At 39.2% G+C, this 24,229-nt stretch overlaps 1 protein-coding gene across 4 annotated transcripts; it reads left to right on the top strand.

Moving 5' to 3' along the window:
• Positions 1–204: 204 nt before the first annotated feature.
• Positions 205–22,824, top strand: LOC114458748 (ras GTPase-activating protein-binding protein 2-like). 4 transcript variants are annotated; one of them, XM_028441142.1, is made up of 3 exons: positions 205–218; positions 3,163–3,165; positions 21,490–22,824. In XM_028441142.1, the coding sequence occupies exon 3, from the start codon at positions 21,514–21,516 to the stop codon at positions 22,822–22,824; it is 1,311 nt and encodes a 436-aa protein (XP_028296943.1). In that variant the 5' UTR covers positions 205–218; positions 3,163–3,165; positions 21,490–21,513. The 4 variants fall into 4 exon arrangements, with proteins under 4 accessions (XP_028296943.1, XP_028296945.1, XP_028296942.1 ...); XM_028441144.1 differs by lacking the exons at positions 205–218; positions 3,163–3,165 and adding an exon at positions 18,293–18,432 and having other exon boundaries at positions 21,488–22,824; XM_028441141.1 differs by lacking the exons at positions 205–218; positions 3,163–3,165 and adding an exon at positions 21,106–21,215.
• Positions 22,825–24,229: the final 1,405 nt, after the last annotated feature.

The raw sequence follows: 24,229 nt of genomic DNA, 5'->3' as shown, positions 1-24,229 counted from the left end.
TATTATCTGCATTTAACCCATCCCTGAGGAGCAGTGAATGGGGTTAAGGGACTTGCTCAAAATCCCACAGCGATTGCCCAGGCGAGATTTGAACCAGCGACCCTCCAATTACAAGCCCAGCGTTCTAAACCAATACACTCCACCATTAGGACACAACTCTACAAAGTTTACAATGCTTCCAAAATAACTTCTCTCCTCAGAGTAGGACTTAAACCATTGTCCATTTAGTCCAACCCACGTTTGAAATCTCTGAGAAAAAATGTTGTGGTTCAGAGTGTGAAATGCAGCACTTAGATCCTATCAAATGAGAACAGAAACTCTTCCTGAATCAGTGTTCAACCTTATTGATCACTTTGATCAGAGCTGTTTCTGTGCTGTGATCAGAACCAAAGCTTGACAGAAATGTATCAAATACTAATGTTGAAGGTTATTAACCCTTAGATTGTATATCCTGTTTCAAAAACTGGTTGTCATCAAATTATCTCCAGATAAATTCAAACAAAACAGAAACTCTGATCATTGCTCCTGATAAAAACATCCTCTAATTAAAAACTCTCTTGGTGATCTGGACTCATCTGTTAAAACCAGCCTCAGAAACCTTGGGGTTGTTTTTGATCAGTCCATGTCTTTGGAGGGACATTGTCGTCAATTGACTAAAAACTGTTTTTACCACCTGAGAAATATCTCTAAAGTGAGGCATCTTTTATCAAAATCAGGTCTGGAACTGGTCATACACACATTTATATCATCTCGTATTGACTACTGTAATTATGTTTTTACTTGTTTAATAAGTCGACCCTAAACAGACTCCAGATCGTTCAGAACGCTGCTGCCAGACTTTTAACTGGTGCTTCTAGAACATCCCACATCACCCCCATTCTTGCTACTCTGCACTGGCTTCCAGTTAAGTTTCGCATAGAATATAAAATATTAGTTCTCACGTTCCGAGCAATACATGGTCAGGCCCCTAAATACATCTCGGACTTGTTGTGCCCCTACTCATCAGAGCAATGCCTTCTGTCTTCAGGTCAGGGTCTCCTAAAGACCCCAAAAACTAAATTTAAAACCAGAGGAGACCTGGTGTTCCAGGCTGTAGCTTCCAGACTCTGGAATAACCTGCACCAGTCTCTCAGGGAGCTCAACTGTGTGGTAAATGGTAAATGGACTTGATTTATATAGCGCCTTATAACCACACTGAAGCAGTCCCTAAGCGCTTTACATATCAGCTCATTCAGCCAATCACTCTCACATTCACACATCAGTGGGACAGGACTGCCATGCAAGGTCCTAGTCAACCACTGGGAGCAACTTAGGGTTCAGTGTCTTGCCCAAGGACACTTCGACACATAGTCAGGTGCTCGGATCGAACCCCCAACCTCTCGATCAGAAGACGACCCTCACGTGAGCTGGGTTTAGACCGTCGTGAGACAGGTTAGTTTTATCCTACTGATGATGTGATGCAATAGTAAAACCTCGTGGGTAGTAAACATAGTGGACACTTTTAAAAAACTGCTAAAGACTACACTTTACAGTAAAGCTTTTAGTTACTGGATTTTAATTTTTATTTATCCTTTAATGTTGCTGTTCTTATGATGTTTATGCACTCTTGTTTTATTATTCTATTGTGTTGCACTTGTATTTTTACCACAACTCTGTACAGCACTTTGTGATTTTATCTGCAAAAAGCGCTTTATAAATAAAACTTTCTTACTTGCTTACTTACTGATCATGCAGGTGGAGCTGCACACGTTTCGGCCATGCCGGCCGAGCCGGCTGCGGCCAAGACTTCCGCTGGGCAGCCTGGTCCGACTACGGGGAGGGGAGACACTGAAAGGGGTTCGGAGCATCAGGTGGAGGAGTGATCAGGGGTTGATGAGCGTACTGAGGTGTTGGGTGAGGTGGAGAGTGAAACGGGTAAGGATGATGATAAGGGACTGGAGGTCACTGAGATAAGGGAGCAGATGGGTGGAGACAACAGAGAGGCAGGTGAGCAGGGGGAGAATGTAAAGGTGATTGATGAGATGATTGTTGACCTTCGTGAGACTGGTGGGGCTGTGGGTGGCCTGGTGGAGAGGGAGGAGGCAGGTGAAGTTGGTGAGGGCAGGGGTGAGTGAAGCAGTCAGCAGTGACAGTGATGAGTGTGTGTCTGACAGTAGTGATGTTTCTTACACTCTCTCTCAGACAACAGTCAGCCAAGAAAACGACTTTTATTCAGAGGAAATGTTTAAAGCAATCCAGCAGCAGACCAAAGGCATGAAAGGACTTATTTTGGAACAACATTTTCCCGATAAATACATTTTTCATAATTCAGCAAAACGCATCATTAAAGGTAGAGCTACATCAGATCTCACTGACATTTTCAGACTCAAAAAGCAGATGATTAAAGTAAGAAATCAGCTTAATTTATAGTTTATGATGAGGATTTTTGTTGTTTTTCTCTCCTTTTTATTTGTTTCAGGTTTTTTTCTTTTATCCTCCTCTTTTCTTATGAATTCTTTTAGGGTGGGTCATTTAACATAAATGGGGCGAGAGAGGAAAAAAAAGGGCACTTGTGTTCGACAGCATGAAGAAAAAACACTGATGTGTTGTTTATGCAAGAAACACATAGTGATGACTGTAAAGAGAGAGACTGGGTTAAAGAATGGGAAGGGGAGGTGATCCTGAGCCACAACACCACGTCCAGTGGTGGAGTAGGTTTCATTTTCTCCAGGACTTTTATTCCCACAAATGTAGAGGTTGAGCATGTGGTAAAGGGCAGGTGTCTATTGGTTAAAGCCCAATGTGATATCCACACACTGGTCTTTGTTAATATTTATGCTCCAACAAACGGTTCAGAGAGGAAGAGCTTTTTAGAAATAGTTAAAGCGAGGTTGGATCGCTGTGGCCTGGAGGAGTTTTTATTCTTGGGTGGGGATTTTAACTGTACTGAATTTGAGTTTTTAGATTGTAATCATGCAGAGCCACACCTGGCTTCCCAGCGCGTTCTGAGACAGCTGATCAGCACGCATGGCCTCGTGGATGTGTGGAGGAGGGTACACGCAGACTGCAGACAATATACTTGGTCCCACCTGACAGAAAACAGGATATCATCAGCCAGGCTTGATCGTTTTTACTGTTTTAAACACCATTTTAATGTTTTTAAGCGCTGCGACATAGTGCCAGCTGGTTTTACTGATCATTGTTTAGTTTTGTGTCCTTTTGCCATGAAAAACATTCTACCATGGAGTGTGTACTGGCATTTTAACTCAAGTTTGACATTTGATAAAGGTTTTAGTGAGATTTTTAGTTTTTTTTGGAACACCTTTAGACGTAGGAAAGCTGAGTTTAAATGTCTTAAGCAGTGGTGGGACTATGGCAAAACGCAGATTAAACTCTTGTGCCAGCAGCATACACTCAATGCCACACGTGATGCCTGTGGGTCTATAAAGGACCTGGAGACTGAGATTGTGGAGTTAGAAACTAGTTCTTCCTCTGGAAATCAGGGGGGCATTGAAACCCTCATATTAAGATTAGTTTAGGACACACCTACATAAGGTATAATACTTTCATACAATATTACGGTTACCTTGATGTTTGTATGATCATGCATATAAAATTGTATTCTAAGAATGTTATATTTATAAATAGTGCAAAAAGTTTTTTAAATATACATAGTCTATATTTTCTATATTTTTTTAGATTTGTATATAGTAGTGTATATATTTTTGTATATATTTATATAGTTAGTACACATGGCAACTGTAAATATATGCGAGACAAATGTCCACTTGCATACACTGAAATGTATCATGTGACCACCCTGTCCAATCATGTACACTATAAAAACAGGTGTGCCAGAAAGTTACAACCTATGTCTGATGAAGGACGGTCAGCCCAAAACGTCACGTCTTTTGGTGTTTATTAAAAACTGAATTTGGGAGCAAACTATGCAGTGGTGTGGACCTTCGTTCCTTTATAGCTACTTTGAACCAGGTTTGAACCATAAGCCTGGCTCTACTGAGAACACTATGATGAAATACCCCTTGGTCCAGGACCTGGAGAGGGAAACCAGGTGCAGTGGACTTCAGTTCTCGCTCTAACTTCCCGTAAATATCCAAATATCTCACAAACAGAACAAGATTTTTATTGAAAAACGCTGCTTATTTGGTTTTTCTGTATTTATGTTTTGGTTATAAATCAGTAAAACAAAAATAACCACTGTTTATTTGTTACTATGATTTAGTTTTAAAATGTAATAACCACAGAACGAAGGGTACACAGATAATAACCGTCTTTAGCCTGTTTTTATGAATATTCATAAACTACTATCAGACTGCTCCCTGGGTGTCTGTAGTTAGCAGCCCACTGCTACCCCTCTGGGAAAATGGGTCAAAATACAGAGAATGAGTGAGTGATCAATAAAGTTACATTATTTTATTTATTATTTTCTACCTGTCAGTTGATTATCCAGATGAGTCGCTGGTTTGGCTGGTCCTGAGCTCTACGTCTGGTGTCAGCAGTGAAAGTGTGGAGATGTTATCTCTGTGTGGCTACCGTTAGCTGGAGGTTAGCTGTGGGCTACATGGTGCTGTGGTGTGATGGACGTCTGATGGTGGCTCAGAGTGGGAGTTGTTGTGGTAGAATGTTCTCCTGTGCATCAGGACTTAAGGCCTGTCTGAGGGAATGGGTGAGGAAGCTCCATGACTTATTTACCTGTGATGTACCATGGTGATAATTGATAGACAGAAAGACATCATTCCATTATGTTACATGTACCGTAATATGCAATATTACGTTAAGTTGTTTAGATTTAAACTGACTTGTAGAATACCTCTACTCTATTTTCTTCATCAACACTCTAAACACACAGTTTTTATTTATAATTGTAGTTTTAAATTTAGAATGTCTTTTAAATCCTCTTTTTGTGTATTTCTATAAACAGGAGTGCACATAACTTTGTTTGACTGGTGCTCAGGGAGTATGGAGGACCAAACCTGCCAAATGTATAAATGTATAAATAAATACTGGAATAAATATATAAAAGAATTAATAAATTCTTTTACTTTCAATGTGTGAATAAATTAATAAAAGCGATTAAATAAATGGGACATAAATAATTAAATGTCTTAAATTGATTTATACATTTATCTATTTCAACATTTATTTATTTATTCTATTTATTTCCAAATTTCTGTGTCCGTATGCTAATGAGGTAGGAGGGACAAACCTCAGTCTCATTCAGGATTGGTCAACTGAGCGATCCAGATGAACCCAGTACTGAATTGGATTTAATTACAATTGAGTGATGACTTATATAAACTGACTGTTTGAATTTGAGGTTGTATACATATTCATACCTTGTCCTTTTGGACTCATACACTAACATTTACAGCACATTAAGGTTTAAGGTGCTTGATTAGGACCTGGTCAGTATGGGGTTTGAACCCATGACCTTGGCATTATTAGCAACACGCTCTGTCCAGCTGAGCTAACTGGCCTATGAAGCTCCAAAAATGTGTAAAAATATGGTTACGAGTTAAAATGTTTATGGTTCAAAACATCTAGAAAGTGGGCAGTAGACAATTCTGCAGTACTCATCCCTTAGCTTAAAGCTGCAATATGTAAATTATTTGTTGTGTTATTTGGTCAAAAATCTATAATCATCTTTGAGCATATTGTAATCCAAAGTGTTCTGAGTGGACAGTGAATCTCTTCTCCTTCTCCAGGCTCTGAAAATGAAGTTGATCAATACAGGATGGATTTCAGCCAATCAGAGATCTTTCTACCTACAGGATGATCCTATGAGCTGTTTAAGCATTACTATTGGCTGCTCAAGCTGCTCATCAAAAGTCAATGTGTGTTCTTGATCTGAGAGTAGATAAAGTCCCATGGCTTTATATTCCAGCAGAAATCTCTAACGTGACTTTTGTCAAATCAAGAGGAAAAATGAAGACTGAGGTGGAGAAGCAACAGAATAAAGGCACAAACATGTTCATGAGGAACAGAGTCACAGAGGTTCCTCTGGCTCTGTGTGTGTGGTGGACTGCACTTGATCTGCTTTCAGTCCGTGCACAGTCTGCCCTGAGTCAGAGAGAGAGTGATAACAAACAGCTCAATGTGACAAAGACTAAGGAGCTGATTGTGAACCTGAGGAGAACCAAGAGGCCAGTCAGCCCTGTCTCCATCCAGGGGGTCAGTGTGGACATTGTGGAGTACAAATACCTGGGAGTGGTGATTGACAATAAACTGGACTGGGGGAGGAACACTGACTCCCTCTACAGGAAGGTCCAAAGCCGCCTCTATTTTCTGAGACAGCTGAGGTCCTTCAACATGTGCAGGAAAATGCTAAGGGAAGGGACCCTCCGAAGGCGGGGCTATAAATGTCTTGCAAGAAATGAAGGTCAGCCATTTTCTTTCGACTCGACCGGAGATCATACTGCGTGATAACGAGAAAAGCCGAAATAGATAATAAACACGTGAAGCAGCAATGGTCCGAGGCGGAAACACAGTGCTTTGTGGTGCTGTGAAGTAACGAGGAGGTACAGGAGAAGCTCAACTCTGCCAAGCGGAACAAGCCGATATTTGAGGGTCTGCAGCGGGAGATGGCGGCCGCCGGGTACACCCGGACAGTCGACCAACTTTTAAATAAGTTGAAGAAACTCAAAAAGGACTTCCGTGACCAGAAGCGAGAGTGAGGGTGCAGCAGTGGAAGGGTGGTCAGCCCACATTTAGAAATGTTGAACGCTGTGCTTGGGGACCGCCCAGCCAACGTGTCGACCTCGGCTGTGCTCGAGGAAACGGCAACAGAACCCGGTAAGTTTGAATGCTGTTAGCTAGTTGTGAGAATGTTTATTATTAAGCCCCTCTGCTAGCTCGTCAATAGCTTCGTCAGCGGCTGCCATGGGTAAGATACTATTTAAACAAACTAACAATCCTGTATTTGAACTCATCCTGAAATCTACTAGTAATGACTAACAGTAATGTCTTACTTGTTTATGTCTATTGTGTTCTGTCTGCATGGACCTATCACTATGTGTCTGAAATAAAGTTTTGATGATGATGGTTTCCCATATGCTTTTTGTTTAGGTAAGAGGAAGAGGGACTGGATTGGGGAAGTCCTCCAATATATGGAGAAGTCTGACGAGGTGTTTCTGTTGGAAGGCAGGGAGGACCATCAACTCTCAAAGGTGATTCTGGAGAGCCTAACGAACATGGACGCCCAGGGAGCAAACATGATAGCTCCTGATGGAGGAGCAGGGGAAGAAGTAATGTGTTTTTTCCCCCTGAGAACATGTACATACTGTATAATATTGTAAATCAAAGTTTTTTGAAGTGATGTGAGTTTTCTCTCTAATTTCAAAGGACATTTTTCATATTTAGTTTTACTAGTCTTCTTCTTCACATGTAGAAAATGCAGTTACTTACAAGTCATATATGTAGTTTTCAAACCGTTGCTGAATATTACCAATTCTCACAATATAATGTAAAATATAGACAGTAGTTTAGTGAATATTAACTTTAAATGCACACGTCATTACTAGCACTCCTTCCTTGTGAATGATATGGTTTTATTAATTTTGCTGTGATCACATTGACCCACATATGGTAAATTGTGTCTAGGTCTGCATCAGCTGGATTATGTTTAGAATTTCTTTTAACCCGACATTCAAAGTGTTCCGTACTTTACATTCACAGATGTATATTATAGTAATAATATATGTACATATCGGTCAGTTAAAAATGTAGTTGTAGCATACAGTACAATCACAAAACTATGGTAACCAGATTTTCTTTCTCAGAAATTAGTTTTAGATGTTGTTATACTGTCACATATACAACTAAACAATATGCACCAGCTCAGATATATTGTCACTATTGTTTTTTATGTGTATATAATGTTATTGCTCTCACTTTTTTATTCTGTCACTCTTTAATTCCTGTACTCTAATCTTTAAGGCCCTGATGGAAAGCTTAAATGTTTGTTACAACATATAGCAAATGTAATGTTAGTGTCTTTGCATTTTATTTGTGGACATTTCAGGCGGTGACGGTCCTAACCCCTTTGTTGAATAAAACAGTAATGGATTTTCATTTTAAATGTATTGAAAAACAGACATTACCCTTTATTATTATTCTTTATTTCAGATGAACAAGACAATTACATTAATGGAAATACATACACATATCAATTTCTTTGGTTCCCAAAGCTGTACATATAACATTTCCAACCACATCACAAACCAATTGGGTTATTCTGCTTGATTGAAATACTGTTTCAAGGCTGCCCTGATGTCAGCCCCCTCTGCATTGCCAGTGTCGGGCAGTGGTTGGACGGGAGGCTGATTGTGTTCAAATCCGGCAGTCCGCCCCTCAATGAAGTTGTCCCCATGCTCTTCACATATGTTATGGAGAACACAGCAGGCCATCACCATCTTCTTGCTCAGCTCTAGCTTACAGTCATTTCTTTTTAGGAGACACCTCCAGCGACCTTTTAGTCTCCCAAAAGCCATTTCAACCACAGATCGAGCACTGCTCAGTCTGTAGTTGTACGTGCGCTGCTCAGGGGTCAGTCTGCCTGTGTCTGAAAATGCCAGTTCTGTATTGGGTATGCTGGGTCACCAATAAGGTAATCTGATCTCAACTGTCAGCATGTTTCAAACTGTAGGCTTCAAACTAATAATAAACTAGAATATTAAAATTTCCTGAAGTTCAAGTGAGGATGCATAGCTGAGACCCAACCCCCCCCCCACACACACACACACACACATAGCAAAGAACGCAGAACCTGTCATGCCATTGTTAAGGCGAAATTATTAGTTATGCTTAATAATATATTTACTCATATATTTTTAATCCTTAAGCCTTGGGTAACTTTCCATTGTGTGATTCTCATGTCTTCAACTTTGCTTCTAGCTCTGGGTCAAACTACCCTTTCCAAAGCACATGATATCCTCCCAAGCAATCTCACAAGGCCGGCATAGGCACTCTCTGTGCACACAGTCACATAGTCACACATACACACCCAATACACATCCAGTCATACACACAAACACTATACACGCACACACCTCCAACACTCACGACAATCAGATACAAGAACTGGTTGTTTTGACTCAAGAAGAAATTGTCTCTTTTTCACCCTCTGTCCTCACCTCCTCCCTCTCCCTCTATCTCTATCTCCTGGGGGGAGGAGGGAGGGGGACTGAGGGGAATATACGTGTTGGATTAGAACTGTGGGTCACTTGATCATCGGACGTCCGCCCGGGCGGTCACTAATTTTGTCCATCTTTGTACTCTTTTTTTTTTAACTTAGTTATAATAAACCTTTTTTATAAAATCATCAATGCCTCGTCTGGACTCCATCACTCAACCAGAGCAATAAATCATGTCTCCAAATGAGGTCAACCGTAAATTTGCCGTGACACCATCCACCAATCAGGAGCCAGCAGAAGGAATATCAGTGTGAATTTCACTGTGACATCATCACACACTGCTGATGACATCATCAGGAGCTGGTCGCACATCAAAGGACTCAGCAGCACATTGAGAATTCTTTAATGAGGGACAACCTTCTGAGAGAGACACTATAACTCACAAACTCCTTGGACTCAGTGAATTTACTTAATCTCTGTCACTCTGACAACAGTTATATTTTTGATCTAATGATGGAAGTGCATCAGTTCAATGTAAAGAGTCTGGAACAAACATGCTTTGAAGCTCTGAAGGATCATCTCTGTCCAGAAAAATGCATTGGGCTGTGGCAGTTTACTAACGTCTGGTATATTCCCATTTTGTTTCAATTGAAGTATGAGGCCTTTCACTTTATCTGTGAGGATTTTGAGGAGGTTTCACTCTGTGAAGAGTTTTTGCAGCTTGCGGAGCAGGAGCTGGCTGATATTATGGGTCAGGATGACCTTACTGTGACCCAGGAGAGCACAGTTTATCAAAGTGTTTTAAGATGGATAAACCACATGCCTGAGGAACGACAGGGAGCCATTTATACTCTGTTACCAAAGGTACGACTGGGGCTGATGGACAAAAGTTACATCACAGACAATGTGCTTAACAATGATGTGGTAAAAACAAACCCTGAGTCCCACCTCTTAGTCACTGATACCCTTAAAGTCATGTCTCAACCTTCGTTACTCTGCTCTGAGTCTGGGATCAACAACACCTTGTTTTGCCGTCGCTTGCCAAACGCCGTCTTACTGATGTTTAGAATATTTTCTAAGACCATAGAGGCCTTTGACTACAGAACTAACAGCTGGATCACAGTTCACACTCATCCTAGTCTGGAGAATCCCATGATTCACTTATTCCTCTACAGCACTGTCTTCCTTGGTAGATGCTTCTACATTGTGGGTGGTGTTTTAAGATGGACCAACCCCTCTAACAGAGTGTGGAGGTATAACCTAGTCACACACACTTGGCAGGAAATGTCACCAATGCAGGAGTCACGGAGCTTTGTGAGCGTTACCGTGCTAAATGGATGCATCTACGCTATGGGAGGCTACAGGGATGATGGTACCTCACTAAGAACTGCTGAACGCTACCAGCCCAACATCAACCAGTGGACGTTCATTGCATCAATGAATGAAGAGAGGATCAGCGCCAGCTGCACCACACTGAACAACAAGATTTACATATGTGGAGGACGGAGTAATAAAGTACTGAATACTGCTGAGTATTACAACCCAGACACCAACCAGTGGACACTGATCACGCCTATGGGAACACCTCGGTGTGACCTTGGGGTCGTTGCATATATGGGTCACATTTTTGCAGTTGGAGGCAGAGATGGGTTCAGAGATCTGAGGTCTGCTGAGGCTTATGACCCAGTGACCAACACCTGGTACAATGTCCCTGAAATGGTCCACAGACACAGATACTTTGACATTGCAGTGATGAACAAGCAGATCTTTGTTGTCTCTTGTAGGACAGGAAAAATTGTTGAGTGCTATGACTACACTACAAATACTTGGTCTGTGGTATTTTCTGGCATGGACCACAATGATTGGGTGAAATGCTGTGTGATTTCTGGACTTCCCAACATGGCTGAGTACTGTTCACCTCGTGAACCCATCATACCCAGGACACAGGTCTAAAAAAAGTCTAAACTAGATACTGAGATGGAGCAAATGTTATTTTCCATGATCCTAACTGGGAGTGTAACCTGCTCTGACCAGGTCTGTGTGTATCAATAAAAGTGTTTAAAGACATTAGAAGAACTAATGTGTGAATAAATGGATCAGTTCATGTCCCAGATCAGATGGGATGGTTTTAATCAGTCTGAGTTTATGATGATCTAGAAAAAAAATACAAAATTTTAGTGGTGACAACATATAGCAAACGTGTAGATGTACTGAATTTAATTATAATTAATGTCGTGGTTAGCACATATTTATTTTATATATCAAAACAAAACAATGCAATTCTGTGACACAACAAACCATTGAAAAAAATAGAACCTAATTTAACATTTAGAATAATGCACTGTAATACAATATAACACTTACAGGTATAGTGTAATTGTCTCGAGGGAACAATAACAACAATGGTGCAAAATCCAAAAGCATTTGTAATATTAATATTCAATTAAGAGAAAACATGTACAGTAATTGTAAAGGGTGTGTTTAATGTTTATTGTACCTTTTAAATTATTAATAAAAATAAAAATTGGGGGTTGCAATTTGGCGATGCAGCTCATCCATTGCCTTGGACACAATTCTGTTCAGTTATTACCACTGAGCAGGCTTAATACAGGGCAGACTGCACAGTACCAAGGACGGAAGTCAAAAAGCTGACATTTCCAGTGTCTTTGAAGCAGGGATATGCATCAAAGAGTTTCATAGGTCAGTCTTCTTCCTTTGTAATATCTGCATCAATGAAAGCCCATCTAGCCTCGAACTCAAGGTCTAAAATTTGGGCAAAATCGCCTTGGTTGGGTTTTGTGTTGGGATTCTTGTACATTTTGCTCAATGTTTTGTAGTGACTCACCTGCATCCTCAGATTATAAAATAAGGTGAGGCAAAGACGTTTCCATGGAAACACTATTACACTAGCATCAGAGAAGATAAATCATAGTTAGTGGCATGTGTATGAATAAAATATAATGCACAATTATATTAGAAGGTAATTAGTCAACACAGGCATAACACTACTGTGTTGCTACTTCCCCCACTAGGTTTGACAAAACCAGAAAACAGTAATCATAAAGAGAGTAAGGTACACCTATCAGAGGTCGAACTTCACTTCACCTAAAGTCTAAAAAGCAATAACAGTTTGAGTAGAGCAGTGTTTTCTTAATGGACTTTCAGATTGTTTTTAGGAATGGTCAATTACCTATTTCATTTGATCATCTCAATGTTTTACTAAGCGTAAGGAAAATGCAGTGGAGATGCTTTTCCTGGGGAAAATAATGAAATCATTTGTAAACACATAAGCAAAATAACAGTAAAACACAGGTCAATATCCAACATTGTGTACATTACAATGTATTCTGGCACATGAGACAGAATAGTTCCCACTTTTAGCACAAACCTCCATTTAAACTGTCCTCGCTGAGGTCATCATTGCTCTCAATAATTATGGTTGAACTGCTTGTGTCACCACTTCTGTCACCATCAGTGTCATTGTCTGTGTTGTTTGAGCAGAAGAAACTCTTCTTTAACACCCATCGTTGTGGCGTGGAGCCCTGCCTCTTCCTCAGGGACCTCATATTTTGGAGTCACTTGTACATTTTGGTGTAGATGGTCAACTATGGTGAAATATTATTAATAATAATAACAGTAATAAGTGGTTTTTCTTGTTGCTGTCCCACCCAAAGTTTAGGTTATTTTTAGGCTTTTCAAAGCCTCCTCATCAATACTGGCAGCTGCAGACATTGATAAAACAAATATAAGTTTATATGTGAGACACATTCCAGCTCATATTGTTGACATTTATTTATAGTCTAAAAAAGAATATTTGCAACCATAAGATAATTATTTTTATTCTAATTATTAATATGCATGAAATTCACCTACTGCAATATGGATTTTCAGAATAAATGCTTTCCAAATGATTCTTAGTTGAAAGGGAAATTAAACCTAAGCCCTTTAAGAAGGATTTATAAAATACAATGTAACTGGTTATAGAAAAATGGACCAATTGACCACATGATCAACAAAACTATGACTTATGTTGCTGCTTCTGACAGCCCATTAAAATATCTATTACTCAGTTCATGAACTGGTGCATTACATTAACCAATTTGTACATAATTAATACTTAGCAAGACAAATTTATTAATTAATTCAAATCATAAAACAGTTTGTATGACAACAATATCTATTAGTAGATCCACAAACAGATTAATATCAATAACTGATTCAATTACAAAGATGCATTTTGGGAAATTAAAAGCATTCATTGCAGCAATAATTATTTTTGTGAAAATTCATTTTTTTATTCTATGCTTTGGACATTTATATTTCATCCTAATAAACCATATAAAAAGGAACAAGTTGAAATTCAACATAAAACTGACAAACATTGATGTATAATAATAGTAAATAATGTATAAATGGAAAATAAATGAGTGTATTTTGTATGTGGAACAGACGAAATTATCCACAATAATGCTTTCGGTTTATTTCTTTCAAAATAAACTAACAGTTGGGAGCTGATACAACTTGACTTACTCCTTTTCTCTCACTGTAGTTGTTTTCCACGGCACTTAAGCAAGGCATTTTTTGCATACAGGGACAGACAACATCCAGCTAACAGTGTGCAACATTAATGTGATCAAAGCTACCAATACAGACGCTAACTTTGCTTAATAATCACCAAATATGAATGAAAAACATGACTTACCCTCCAACACTGACAGTACGGTGTTGTCAAAATCTTCCATGCTGACAGAGTTCTCCTGCTGGCTGAAGCCTTAACACGTAGTACCTGGTAAAGACCCACAGAGTGAGCTAGCTAGCTAAAGTTCACATTGGCTAATGTTAGCTAGCTTGTTTAGCAGCCCCTGTGGAGAACATGTGACAAAATACATTTATTTGTTAATATTTCATATCAACCAACTGTCCATCATTTATCTGGGGACATGTCTCATGTTGTAGGTGTTTATCACAGATGTTGATGATGACAGAGGCAGGGGGCTCCCACTTAAAACACTGTGGCCCAAGGCAGTGCTACCTTTACCTCAGTCACAGTGGGTGATATGGGGAAAAAAATCATATCACCATTTATTTTTGTAAAAACACGATCAAAATACAATTTTTTTCATTAAAATCATTTAAACTATTTTAAAGTTATTTACCAATAAAACGAACCAATTCACCTACTTAAAATCATCACCCTAAATGGAAAAAAGGAATAAAAGATAATTTAAGACAAGGTCATTTTCAAATATTTTTTTTAAATTGTATGTGAGCAATTTATCAAACTGGTTCCAAGTACAATGAACATCAAACAAAAGATCTGACATGTTCTTATAGTCACACAGTCTTTTAACTATAGTGTTGTTTGCATGGGTTTTTTCCGGGTACTCCGGCTTCCTCCCACAATCCAAAAACATGACTATAAGATTGAATGGAGTCTCTAAATTGCCCATAGTAGTGAATGAGAGTGAGTGGTTGTCTGTCTGTGTTGCCCTGTGATGGACTGGCGCCCTGTCCAGGGTGTACCCCCACCCAGCGCCCAATGATAGCCAAAGATTGGCACCGACAGACCCCCGCGTCCCTGTAAAACAGGAATAAGTGGGTCTGAAAATGAATGAACTATAGTGTAGCATTAGCATTAGCATCACTTGCTACATACCAAAGAATCATATCACTCTAGTGATTTCTATTTGTTATTGAGGTAACACACTCATATTAAGTCGCTTAAGACACTTCAGCTGGTTCAAAATGCTGCAGCACGTGTACTGACTAAAACTAGGAGAAGAGATCACATTACTCCTGTATTAGCCTCTCTGCATTGGCTTCCCATAAAATATAGAATAGAATTCAAGATTCTTCTTCTCACTTATAAAGCCCTAAATGGACAGGCACCAGTCTATCTCAAGGAGCTTGTAGTGCCATACAATCCCCCCAGAACACTACGCTCTCAAAATGCTGGACTACTCGTTGTTCCATTTGTCTCTAAAAGTAGTATAGGAGGAAGAGCTTTCAGTTATCAGGCCCCACTTCTCTGGAACCATCTACCAACCACGGTTCGGGGGGCAGACACCCTCTCTACCTTTAAGGTTAGGCTCAAAACATTCCTCTTTGATAAAGCTTTTAGTTAGGAACCAGCTCATAGCTCATAATTAAGATGCAATAGGCATAGACTGCCGGGGGGGGGGGGGGTCTGGCATGCTCGGTTGGAGAGAGGTTGGAGAGGGCGTTAAGAGAGAGGTCATTTAGGTTAGAGAGGGACCGGAGAGGGTCCCATTCCTCTTTCAAACACTCCCTCTATGTCTGCTTCTTCCCTTGTGTGTTTGCTCCTGTACTCCTTCTGGCTTTTGTCTTGCAGGTCCGTGGGATCCTAAGTGTGGAGTTACAGAGTCTCAACAACTCTGTCTCTACCCTCTCCTCTGCACACACCCAACACAGCATAACGTGGATGGCTGTTCATCATAGGAATGGGATCCACACAAGGTTCCTGCTGCTTAACAGAAGGTTTTCCTTGCCGCCATGATGAATTCATGTTGGGTGTGGGATACTTATGTATGTGTATATACGTATATATGCATATGTGTGTATCCATAAAATGAAGAGTCCGTCCTTAAGACTGCTCTACTGTAAAGTGCCTTGAGATACCATTGGTTATGATTTGGCGCTATACAAATAAAAGATTGATTGATTGATTGATTAATAAAATCCTACTTTAAGCAGTGTTTGAACACCTCATTTTACACCGTTTAGACCAGGGGTCCCCAATCCTGGTCCTCAAGGGCCACTATCCAGCATGTTTTAGATGTTTCCCTCTTCCAACACACCTGATTCAAATGATTAACTCATCATCAAGCTCTGCAGAAGCCTGATAACAATCCTGTTCATTTCAATCAGGTGTGTTGGAAGAGGGAAACATCTAAAACATGCTGGATAGTGGCCCTTGAGGACCAGGATTGGGGACCCCTGGTTTAAACAATCATATCCTTTACAAGATAAAACGTTACTGCTTTGGTTACATTAGGCCCAATATTCATATTTCTATATTTTCCTCAAAATGGCAATATGTGATAAAAACCATTTATTTTTTCATCAATAGTTTAGTTTTTTAGACAAGTCAATTAACACTATAACACACACACACACACACACACACACACACAATTCTTTAAATATTTATAATTTAAGATGTGTTAGGATCTTTTTTTTAAGGAATTACTAAAAACTTTTTCTTGTTGATCATACGTTGATATTTTTGAAATGACAGATAGAATAACTTTTGGATATCATATTTATAGATTTCATACTGTTTTCTTTCTCTTGATGATTAGAGTTGATTGACTTTATTTTTTTTGTAACACTCCCCAACACTTTACAGTTGTAGCTTGAATAAAAGTCATATTTTTTAGTTAAAAGGTAAATGAACAAATGATCTTAATAACAGACATGGATAACATTATTTCATATATTGAGGAATCATATATACTGTATAGACCCTGGCCCAGAATGCAGAACAGTGGCTGATCACCTGAGGTTATAAAAACAACCTCACCACCTAAAACGTCTAATCAAAGGTGGGGGGGCTGAACTGTACATGGTACGTGGTCTATAGATTTAACTAGGACTCTTTAGAGAGATAATAAAGACATAAATACAATCACAAATCTGTTCCCTTGTAATTTATATAAATATTAGTAGAGGCATAAATTAACATAACACCTGGTTACATTTCTGTTTTGTTCTAATTACTGTTTTATTCTAATGATTTGATTTACTTTTCAGTTCTTTGGGTTATTTTCTTACTTTTTTATTCACTTCTTTAATAATCTCTGTCAGTTTGGATATTATGTTACAACTGTGTAGAATATTGTCATTTACCTCTATTTATGTTCTAAAAATCTCACAACTAAAACCCTTATGTGTATTTATACCCTCAGATAGATAAATAAATATTTAGACATGGATAGAATTTATAACTTGAAATATTTAAAAAAAATCATAATCAACCTTTGAAATGTATATAAATGTAGTTTTTTGTTCACAGGATACAGACATCACCAGCTGAGAACAGAAACCATTGTACCAAGTATTTGATTTAGTCTAGGACATGTGTAACAAACACAGAGTAGCCACACCAAACGCCATATTTGAACCTATATTTATCCCTTTTTTTGCCATATTTTTGCTCCTTTTAATGCATTTTTGCTACATTACTCCCTTTCCTGCCACTTCTCCATCAAATTTCAATGCCTTTTCTGCACATTTTTTCAACTTTCAAGACATTTTCGGGACATATAAACCCTTGTCACCACTTACTTATGTTGACCAATTATTGTCACGTTTATCATCTTTTCACCATATTTCATGCTTATTTTGGCCAATTTAACCTCATTCACGATTTTTCATACCCATTATTTGCCAGTTCAAACTAATTGTTCCTAATTTTTAAATTACATTACCCCTAATTTGCGAATATTAACCATTTTTTGTGAATTTTAAAATCTCTTTTCAGCATCTTTTCCACAGTTTTTGTTCAGTTTTAACCCATTTTATTTCTGATTAAAACAATGATTTACATCTTTAAGATGACTACAAACTACGGCGCAAATAATAACGCACAACCTGGATAACAGTGGATATTATTAAGATAAATAAATGTGGTTATCACAGATTCATAGAACAATGGACCATCATTTTACTGACTTTATCGATGCTCCCCAAAAATCTCTCCCCTTTATTTCCCCTCATAGATAGCCCTGTCTTCACATGACTGTTCTTCAATGTTCATGCCTGTGATCAACCACCTTCAGGTACAGTGGGGGTCCCCGGTCTCTGGAACCTTTATTTTTGAGGGTCATTGGCTGAAAAGTTTGAGAACCACTGTTCTAAGTAACAATGAAAAATCACATGTTAGGTTTTGTTTATTCAGACAAGGCTTTTCAGGAAATGTTTTCTCCTGACGTGTTTCGACTGTCAACTGCCAGTCTTCTTCAGAGGTGATATGCTTTGATCTCCCTATGAGTTCTTTTAGGAAAATATCAAAGCATTTTGAGATGGCTTTCATGTGTCCTCATGAGTTCTTTTTTTAGGCGTGTAATGTTGTTGTAGATTGCATTTCATTGGCTTATTCAGATGAAAGACACAATTTGTTCCCAATTACAGGGGTAAAGCAATAAATAGCACAGAAGAGCTCGTAAACTGTTGTGTACCGTGGGAGTCGTCCAATTAGTTAGTCACTGAACAGTTTACTGTTGGATACTCAAAATTCATTACAATAGTTTTGTCTACATAGATAAAGGTCTTTCACAAAGTAAGTTAGCAATCTAATATGTTAACTTAGGTGTTTGGTGGCTGGCTAGTGGCTAGCTTCAGGTTAGCTGCATTGTCTGATTGTAACCAGGACTGGTGGAGTCCTGCCAGTTAATAATTAAAGTTACCTGTCAGGTATGTTGCTACTGTAAAGAAAATCTGCTCCTAAAATCGTTGTATTGTCATTAGCTGTATTTAATGAATTTCCTTTCCTTTGTTGGTCATGATGAGCCGCTAAGCACTTGACTTATTTCCTTGATTACGGCTGGTCTGGTGGCAAGACAAGGCAAATTTATTTGTATAGCGCATTTCATACACAAGGCAACTCAATGTGCTTTACATGATAAAACATTCAATTGTTTAAAATCAATAAGAACATTTAAAAACATCAGTAAAAATCAATTAAAATCATCAGTAAAATCAATTAAAATCAACAGTAAAATCAATTAAAATCATCAGTAAAATCAATTAAAACTATCAGTAAAATCAATTAAAATCATCAGTAAAATCAATTAAAATCGTCAACAAACACATTACATCAACAACATGACTAAAAAGTCTCTCTCTCAATCATATGCAGTAGAGAAAAAAAGTCCCTTTAACTTTGATTTAAAAATGTTCACATTAGATGCTGACTTCAGCTCTGCTGGCAGTTTGTTCCACTTCTTTGCAGCATAACAACTAAAAGCAGCATCACCATGTTTACTGTGAACTCTGGGCTCCACTATCTGATCTGTGTCCATAGATCTGAGAGACCTGCTGGATTCATACCTGACTAACATGTCACTGATGTATTCTGGACCAAACCCATTCACAGATTTATACACCAGCAGCAGAACTTTAAAGTCTATTCTGAGGCTGACTGGGAGCCAGTGTAAAGACTTTAAAACTGGATTAATGTGTTCTGACCTCTTTGTTCTGGTTCAGACCCGAGCTGCAGCGTTCTGAACCAGCTGTAGCTGTTTGATGCTCTTTTGGGGGATTCCTGTCAGAAGACCATTACAATAGTCCAGTCTGCTGGAGATAAAAGCATGGACCAGTTTCTCCTGATCTTTCTGAGCCATTAAACCTTTCACTCTGGAGATGTTCTTTAGGTGGTAGAAGATGTTTTTGTGATAGATTTGATCTGACTGCTGAATGTAAGATCTGAGTCAATCAGAACACCAAGGTTTTTGACTTGATCTTTAGCTTTTAAAGATCCAGACTCAAGATAATTGCTGACAGCAGTCCTCTTTTCCTTGTTACCAAAGACAATCACCTCCATCTTGTCATGGTTTAGTTGAAGGAAGTTTTCACTCATCCAGCAGTTTACTTTTTCTAAGCAGTCACACAACACCTCAATGGGACCATGGTCATCTGGGTTCAGTGATAGATATAGTTGTGTGTCATCTGCGTAGCTCTGATAATCAACCTTACAGTTCTGTAAAATTTGTCCCAAAGGAAGCATGTAAAGGTTAAACAGAAGGGGTCCAAGAACAGATCCCTGAGGAACCCCACAGGACATTGGTAATCTGTCAGATTCAAAGTTTCCAATGCTTAAAAAATGGCTTCGCTCCTTCAAGTATGACTTAAACCATTGCATTACTTTAACATTTAGTCCAACCCATGTTTGCAATCTGTGCAACAAAATTGTATGATCTACAGTGTCAAATGCAGCACTTAGATCCAACAGAATGAGAACAGATACTTTTCCTGAATCAGTGTTCAACCTTATGTCATTGATCACTTTGATCAGATCAGTTTCAGTGCTGTGATGAGAACGAAAACCTGACTGAAATTTATCAAATATTTTGTTGAATGTTAAGAATTGACTCAGTTGGTTGAAGACCACCTTCTCAATGATCTTGGCCATGAATGGAAGGTTCTGATTGGTCTATAGTTAGCCAGTATAGAGGCATCCAGTGTTCTCTTTTTTAACAGAGGTTTCACAGCAGCTACTTTCAGGGATTTTGGTACGGTGCCTGATTGGAATGAGCAGTTAATTATCTGACACTAATCAGTGATAAATGACTTTACAACAGTTTTAAAGAAGTTTGAGGGTATTGTGTCAAGGCAACACGTTGATGGATTCAGCTGCTGAACAGTTTCCTCTATTGTTTTTGGGTTCACTGTAATAAACTCTAACATTGTAGTTGACTCCTCCCTCAGTGGTTGAAGCTGTTCAAGCATTACTTTTAATTGTATGTTTTTGATTTTTGGTGAGGTTCGACTCAGAGGTAACCCCACTGCTCATTTTGGGGTATATATTTAGTAGCGACGGTATAATTATTCAATCAGAGTGCTTAGCACCAGGACGACTTTTAATGGTGTCCCGGTTCAACTGGCATCCTGTTTAATTGAGGATTCACTTCCGACTACGTCACTGTGCTGATTGTGGCCGCTCAGCAACCTGTAAAATAATACTTGACTTCTCCCTCAATTATTTGAGCTCATTGTTTAATGTCTGTTAAATTATTATTAGTTTTTGACAACTGTTAGTGCGTGCAATTTAACATTTTCTTCATCGTAGCACGTAACAGTACGAGGCTGTTTTTTGCTGAAAAACTGATGTTGACAGGTAGCCACGGTAACTCAGGATGAGTTAGAACAGCTTTGTTGACAGGTTGTCATGGTAACTCAAAAGATGATAGAGCTAAGTTCTAAAAGTCCCAGAGGTAGACATCAAAGCCTAACTGTGGAACTACGGTGCTGCGCTAGTTACTTGGACCATAGTAATTTGGACCCCCATCAGAAGCTTACAGCCTGTTGGTATGTAGGAACTGCTAAATCAGCCTGATAGCACTGGTAATAGGTGTTTGATAAGCGTGTTGTGATGATGCTTTTTTTCCGTTTTAGGTTTATGACCTGTGGTCTGTGGCCAATGAAGTTTAAAAAAAAAATTACAAAGAAAAACATGAGTTATAACATTGTTTGCTGTCTGGCAAGCTTTTTCGGAGGGCTGGAATCAAAGATCCGAACACCTATGATGATTGTTTTATAGTTATAATGTATTTCATAGTACTTGTTTTAGACAATTTGATGATGTCTACTGTCCCCCCATTTTTTTTTTCTTTTAGAGCACCTAACATTGTTTACCGAAGAAATGGTGATGGAGAAGCCAAGTCCCCTGGATGTTGGGCAGGAGTTTGTGAGGCAGTATTATACTGTCCTAAAGAAGGCTCCAGCTTCTTTGCACAGATTTTATGGGAGGAGTTCCTCCTTTGTTCATGGAGGACTTGATCCGAATGGAAAGCTGGCTGAAGCTGTGTATGAGCATGAGGAAATCCGCAAGAAGATCAAGTCACTGCAGTTCAGTGAATGCTGCACAAAGATCTGGCACGTGGATGCCCATGGCACTCTGAGTGATGGAGTTGTTGTACAGGTGCTTGGAGAGCTGTCCAACAGTGGCCAACCAATGAGAAAGTTTATGCAGACGTTTGTGCTTGCTCTAGACGGTTCAAGTTCCAACACGTTCTATGTGCACCACAACATCTTCCGCTATGAGGATGAAGTATTCGGAAACTCTCATGCTGAGCATAAAGAAGAATCAGAGGAAGCTGTGGAAAAGGAGCCAAAGGAGAGGCAGCCATCCCCTGAGCCTCACCCTGACACTAATGGAGTAGAGGGGCCAATGGAAGAGCCAGCTCCAGAGCCTGAGCCAGACCCTAAAGCAGAGGAGATCAATTCTGAAAGAGAAAATAAAGTCCTGGAAGAAATTAAGGACAAAACACCATCACAAGTTCATGAGGAATCTCCAACAAATACTCAGGAGGCTTCCAAGACATCATCCTGGATCCTGGTGACCAGCAAAAATCACTCACAAAAAGAGAAGAGGAAAGCAAGCAGAGTCGCCCCCTCTGATGTCCCCCCTCATGTTGACAAATCAACACCGCCTAGAGTTGAGATGCAAACGACACCCCTGCACCCCAAAGAACAGCGCACTCGTGACAGACTGAGCGTCCCTCCACGAGGCCCTAGACCTGGTGGCAGAGATGGTGAGCCTGGGGTTATAGACAACAGGCGTGTTGTTCGACACCCTGACAGTCACCAGCTGTTTGTTGGAAACCTTCCACAGGACATTGTTAAGCGCGAGCTCAAGGAATTCTTCATGACATATGGAAATGTTGTGAACCTGTGGATTAACACCAAGAGCGTTGGGGGAAAATTGCCCAACTTTGGATTCGTGGTGTTCGACAACTCTGATTCCGTTCAAAGAATCCTGGAGGCGCAGGTAGAAGGGCCCATAATGTTCCAAGATAAGGTGCGTCTCAAAGTGAAGGAGAGGAAGCCGAGGGCAGTCCGTGAACAAGAGACCCTTCCCGGCCGGGTGGACATGGCCCCTAAACTGAGCATGGGCTCTGGAAGAGGAGCTGGTGGTCAGGGAGAAGGTCGCTTCAGAACCCAGCGCCGCTGAGATGAGCATTGCCAACAAAGTGGATGAAGTCTCATGTTCATCTTCAAGTGTTGTTTAAAAAATAAAATCTTCATGTAAAAAATTCTGATATACTGTATTTGTTTTTCTTTCATTACTTTGTAGTGTAACCTAGCTGGTCAACCAGTTGTTAATAAAAAAAAATGAAAAACCCAGAAAAGCGCTATATAAAATTGATTTGTTTGGTGTTTGTTCTTTATTTGAAGTAAATATTGAGCGGATGTAACGCAAGCAATTTCTCGCTGAGATTATTAAAATATTTCTGATTCTGAAATTACATTCTTGAAAACTAATGTATGTACTGTATACATAAAAAGGTCACTCTTTATTTGAAGTTTTATACATAAGGCTGACATTACGCTGTCATCAGCATAAATAAGGTGTCATTAAGCTGTCATTAAGTGTTGTTTACAAAATTATGACACATTATGACACTCATTTCAGTTCAGGGTCCAAATACACAACAGTTTAATCTTAAATGGGCCACAGAATTTATGCTGGAAAACGAGTAATTTTAACATTATTGAGCCCTAGTTTGCACTTCTACATATACAGTACATAATTTATAAAATATGTAAGAAACAAACCATATCTAAGCCGATATCAGACCCAAAAGGATCTTCACTTTAAATACCCTAGATTTTGTGACCATTTTAATTAAGGGCAATACTATGTAAAAATTTGAGGAAAAGTTTGTAAGAATTTTGAATTTTTCAACAGTTTCACTTTAAAAAATAACTGCAACCATGCGATATAAGCACCTTGAAAACTGTGAGCTTCTGCAAATATTGTTAAGATTGGTTTACACAATGATTCGTGTTTTCTCTCTCATTTTTACTTTCTCCTACGGATTTGGCCCCGGCCCATGCGTTTGACACGTGTAGGTTAGGGTAACGAAAGACACTTAATAACATCCTTCATGACACCTTATTAATGCTAATGATAGGTGTCATGTCATAGAAATAACAGCGTAATGTCAACCTTACATATAAAACTTTAAGTAAAGTGTTCCCCCAAAAAACATCCAATCGCCCTGTGCATGGATATTTATCTGCTTTTGGTTTGACATTTTTTGGCCTCTATGTAGGTTGTCATAGCAACCACAGAATGTAACGGAAAAAATACAGATAGTTTACATAAACCAAATGGATATTACTGTCACAGCCACTACAGGGAGCACCAAGTAGTGGCAGTACTTTTCCCCCTCTTCCTTTTTTTTCCTTCCCCTCCCTTCTCCTTAGGTGGGCGTTTACCTTGGCTGCTGCAGATCCTTAATCAGTGGATGAGACACACCTGGGAGTGAGCTGCAGCAGGAGTCATTGGTCCTCACATAAAAGCTGCAGGCAGTGTGTTTTCTGGTGTCAGACTGTTAACAACTATAGAGTCA

Source organism: Gouania willdenowi, unplaced genomic scaffold (assembly GCF_900634775.1).
Source record: "Gouania willdenowi unplaced genomic scaffold, fGouWil2.1 scaffold_175_arrow_ctg1, whole genome shotgun sequence".
Classification (NCBI taxonomy): Eukaryota; Metazoa; Chordata; class Actinopteri; order Blenniiformes; family Gobiesocidae; genus Gouania; species Gouania willdenowi.
This window is presented reverse-complemented; position numbering and strand designations above follow the sequence as displayed.

Coding starts and splice junctions, on each gene's coding strand:
- LOC114458748 (XM_028441142.1), top strand. CDS start 21,514: ATGGTGATGGAGAAGCCAAGTCCCCTGGATGTTGGGCAGGAGTTTGTG.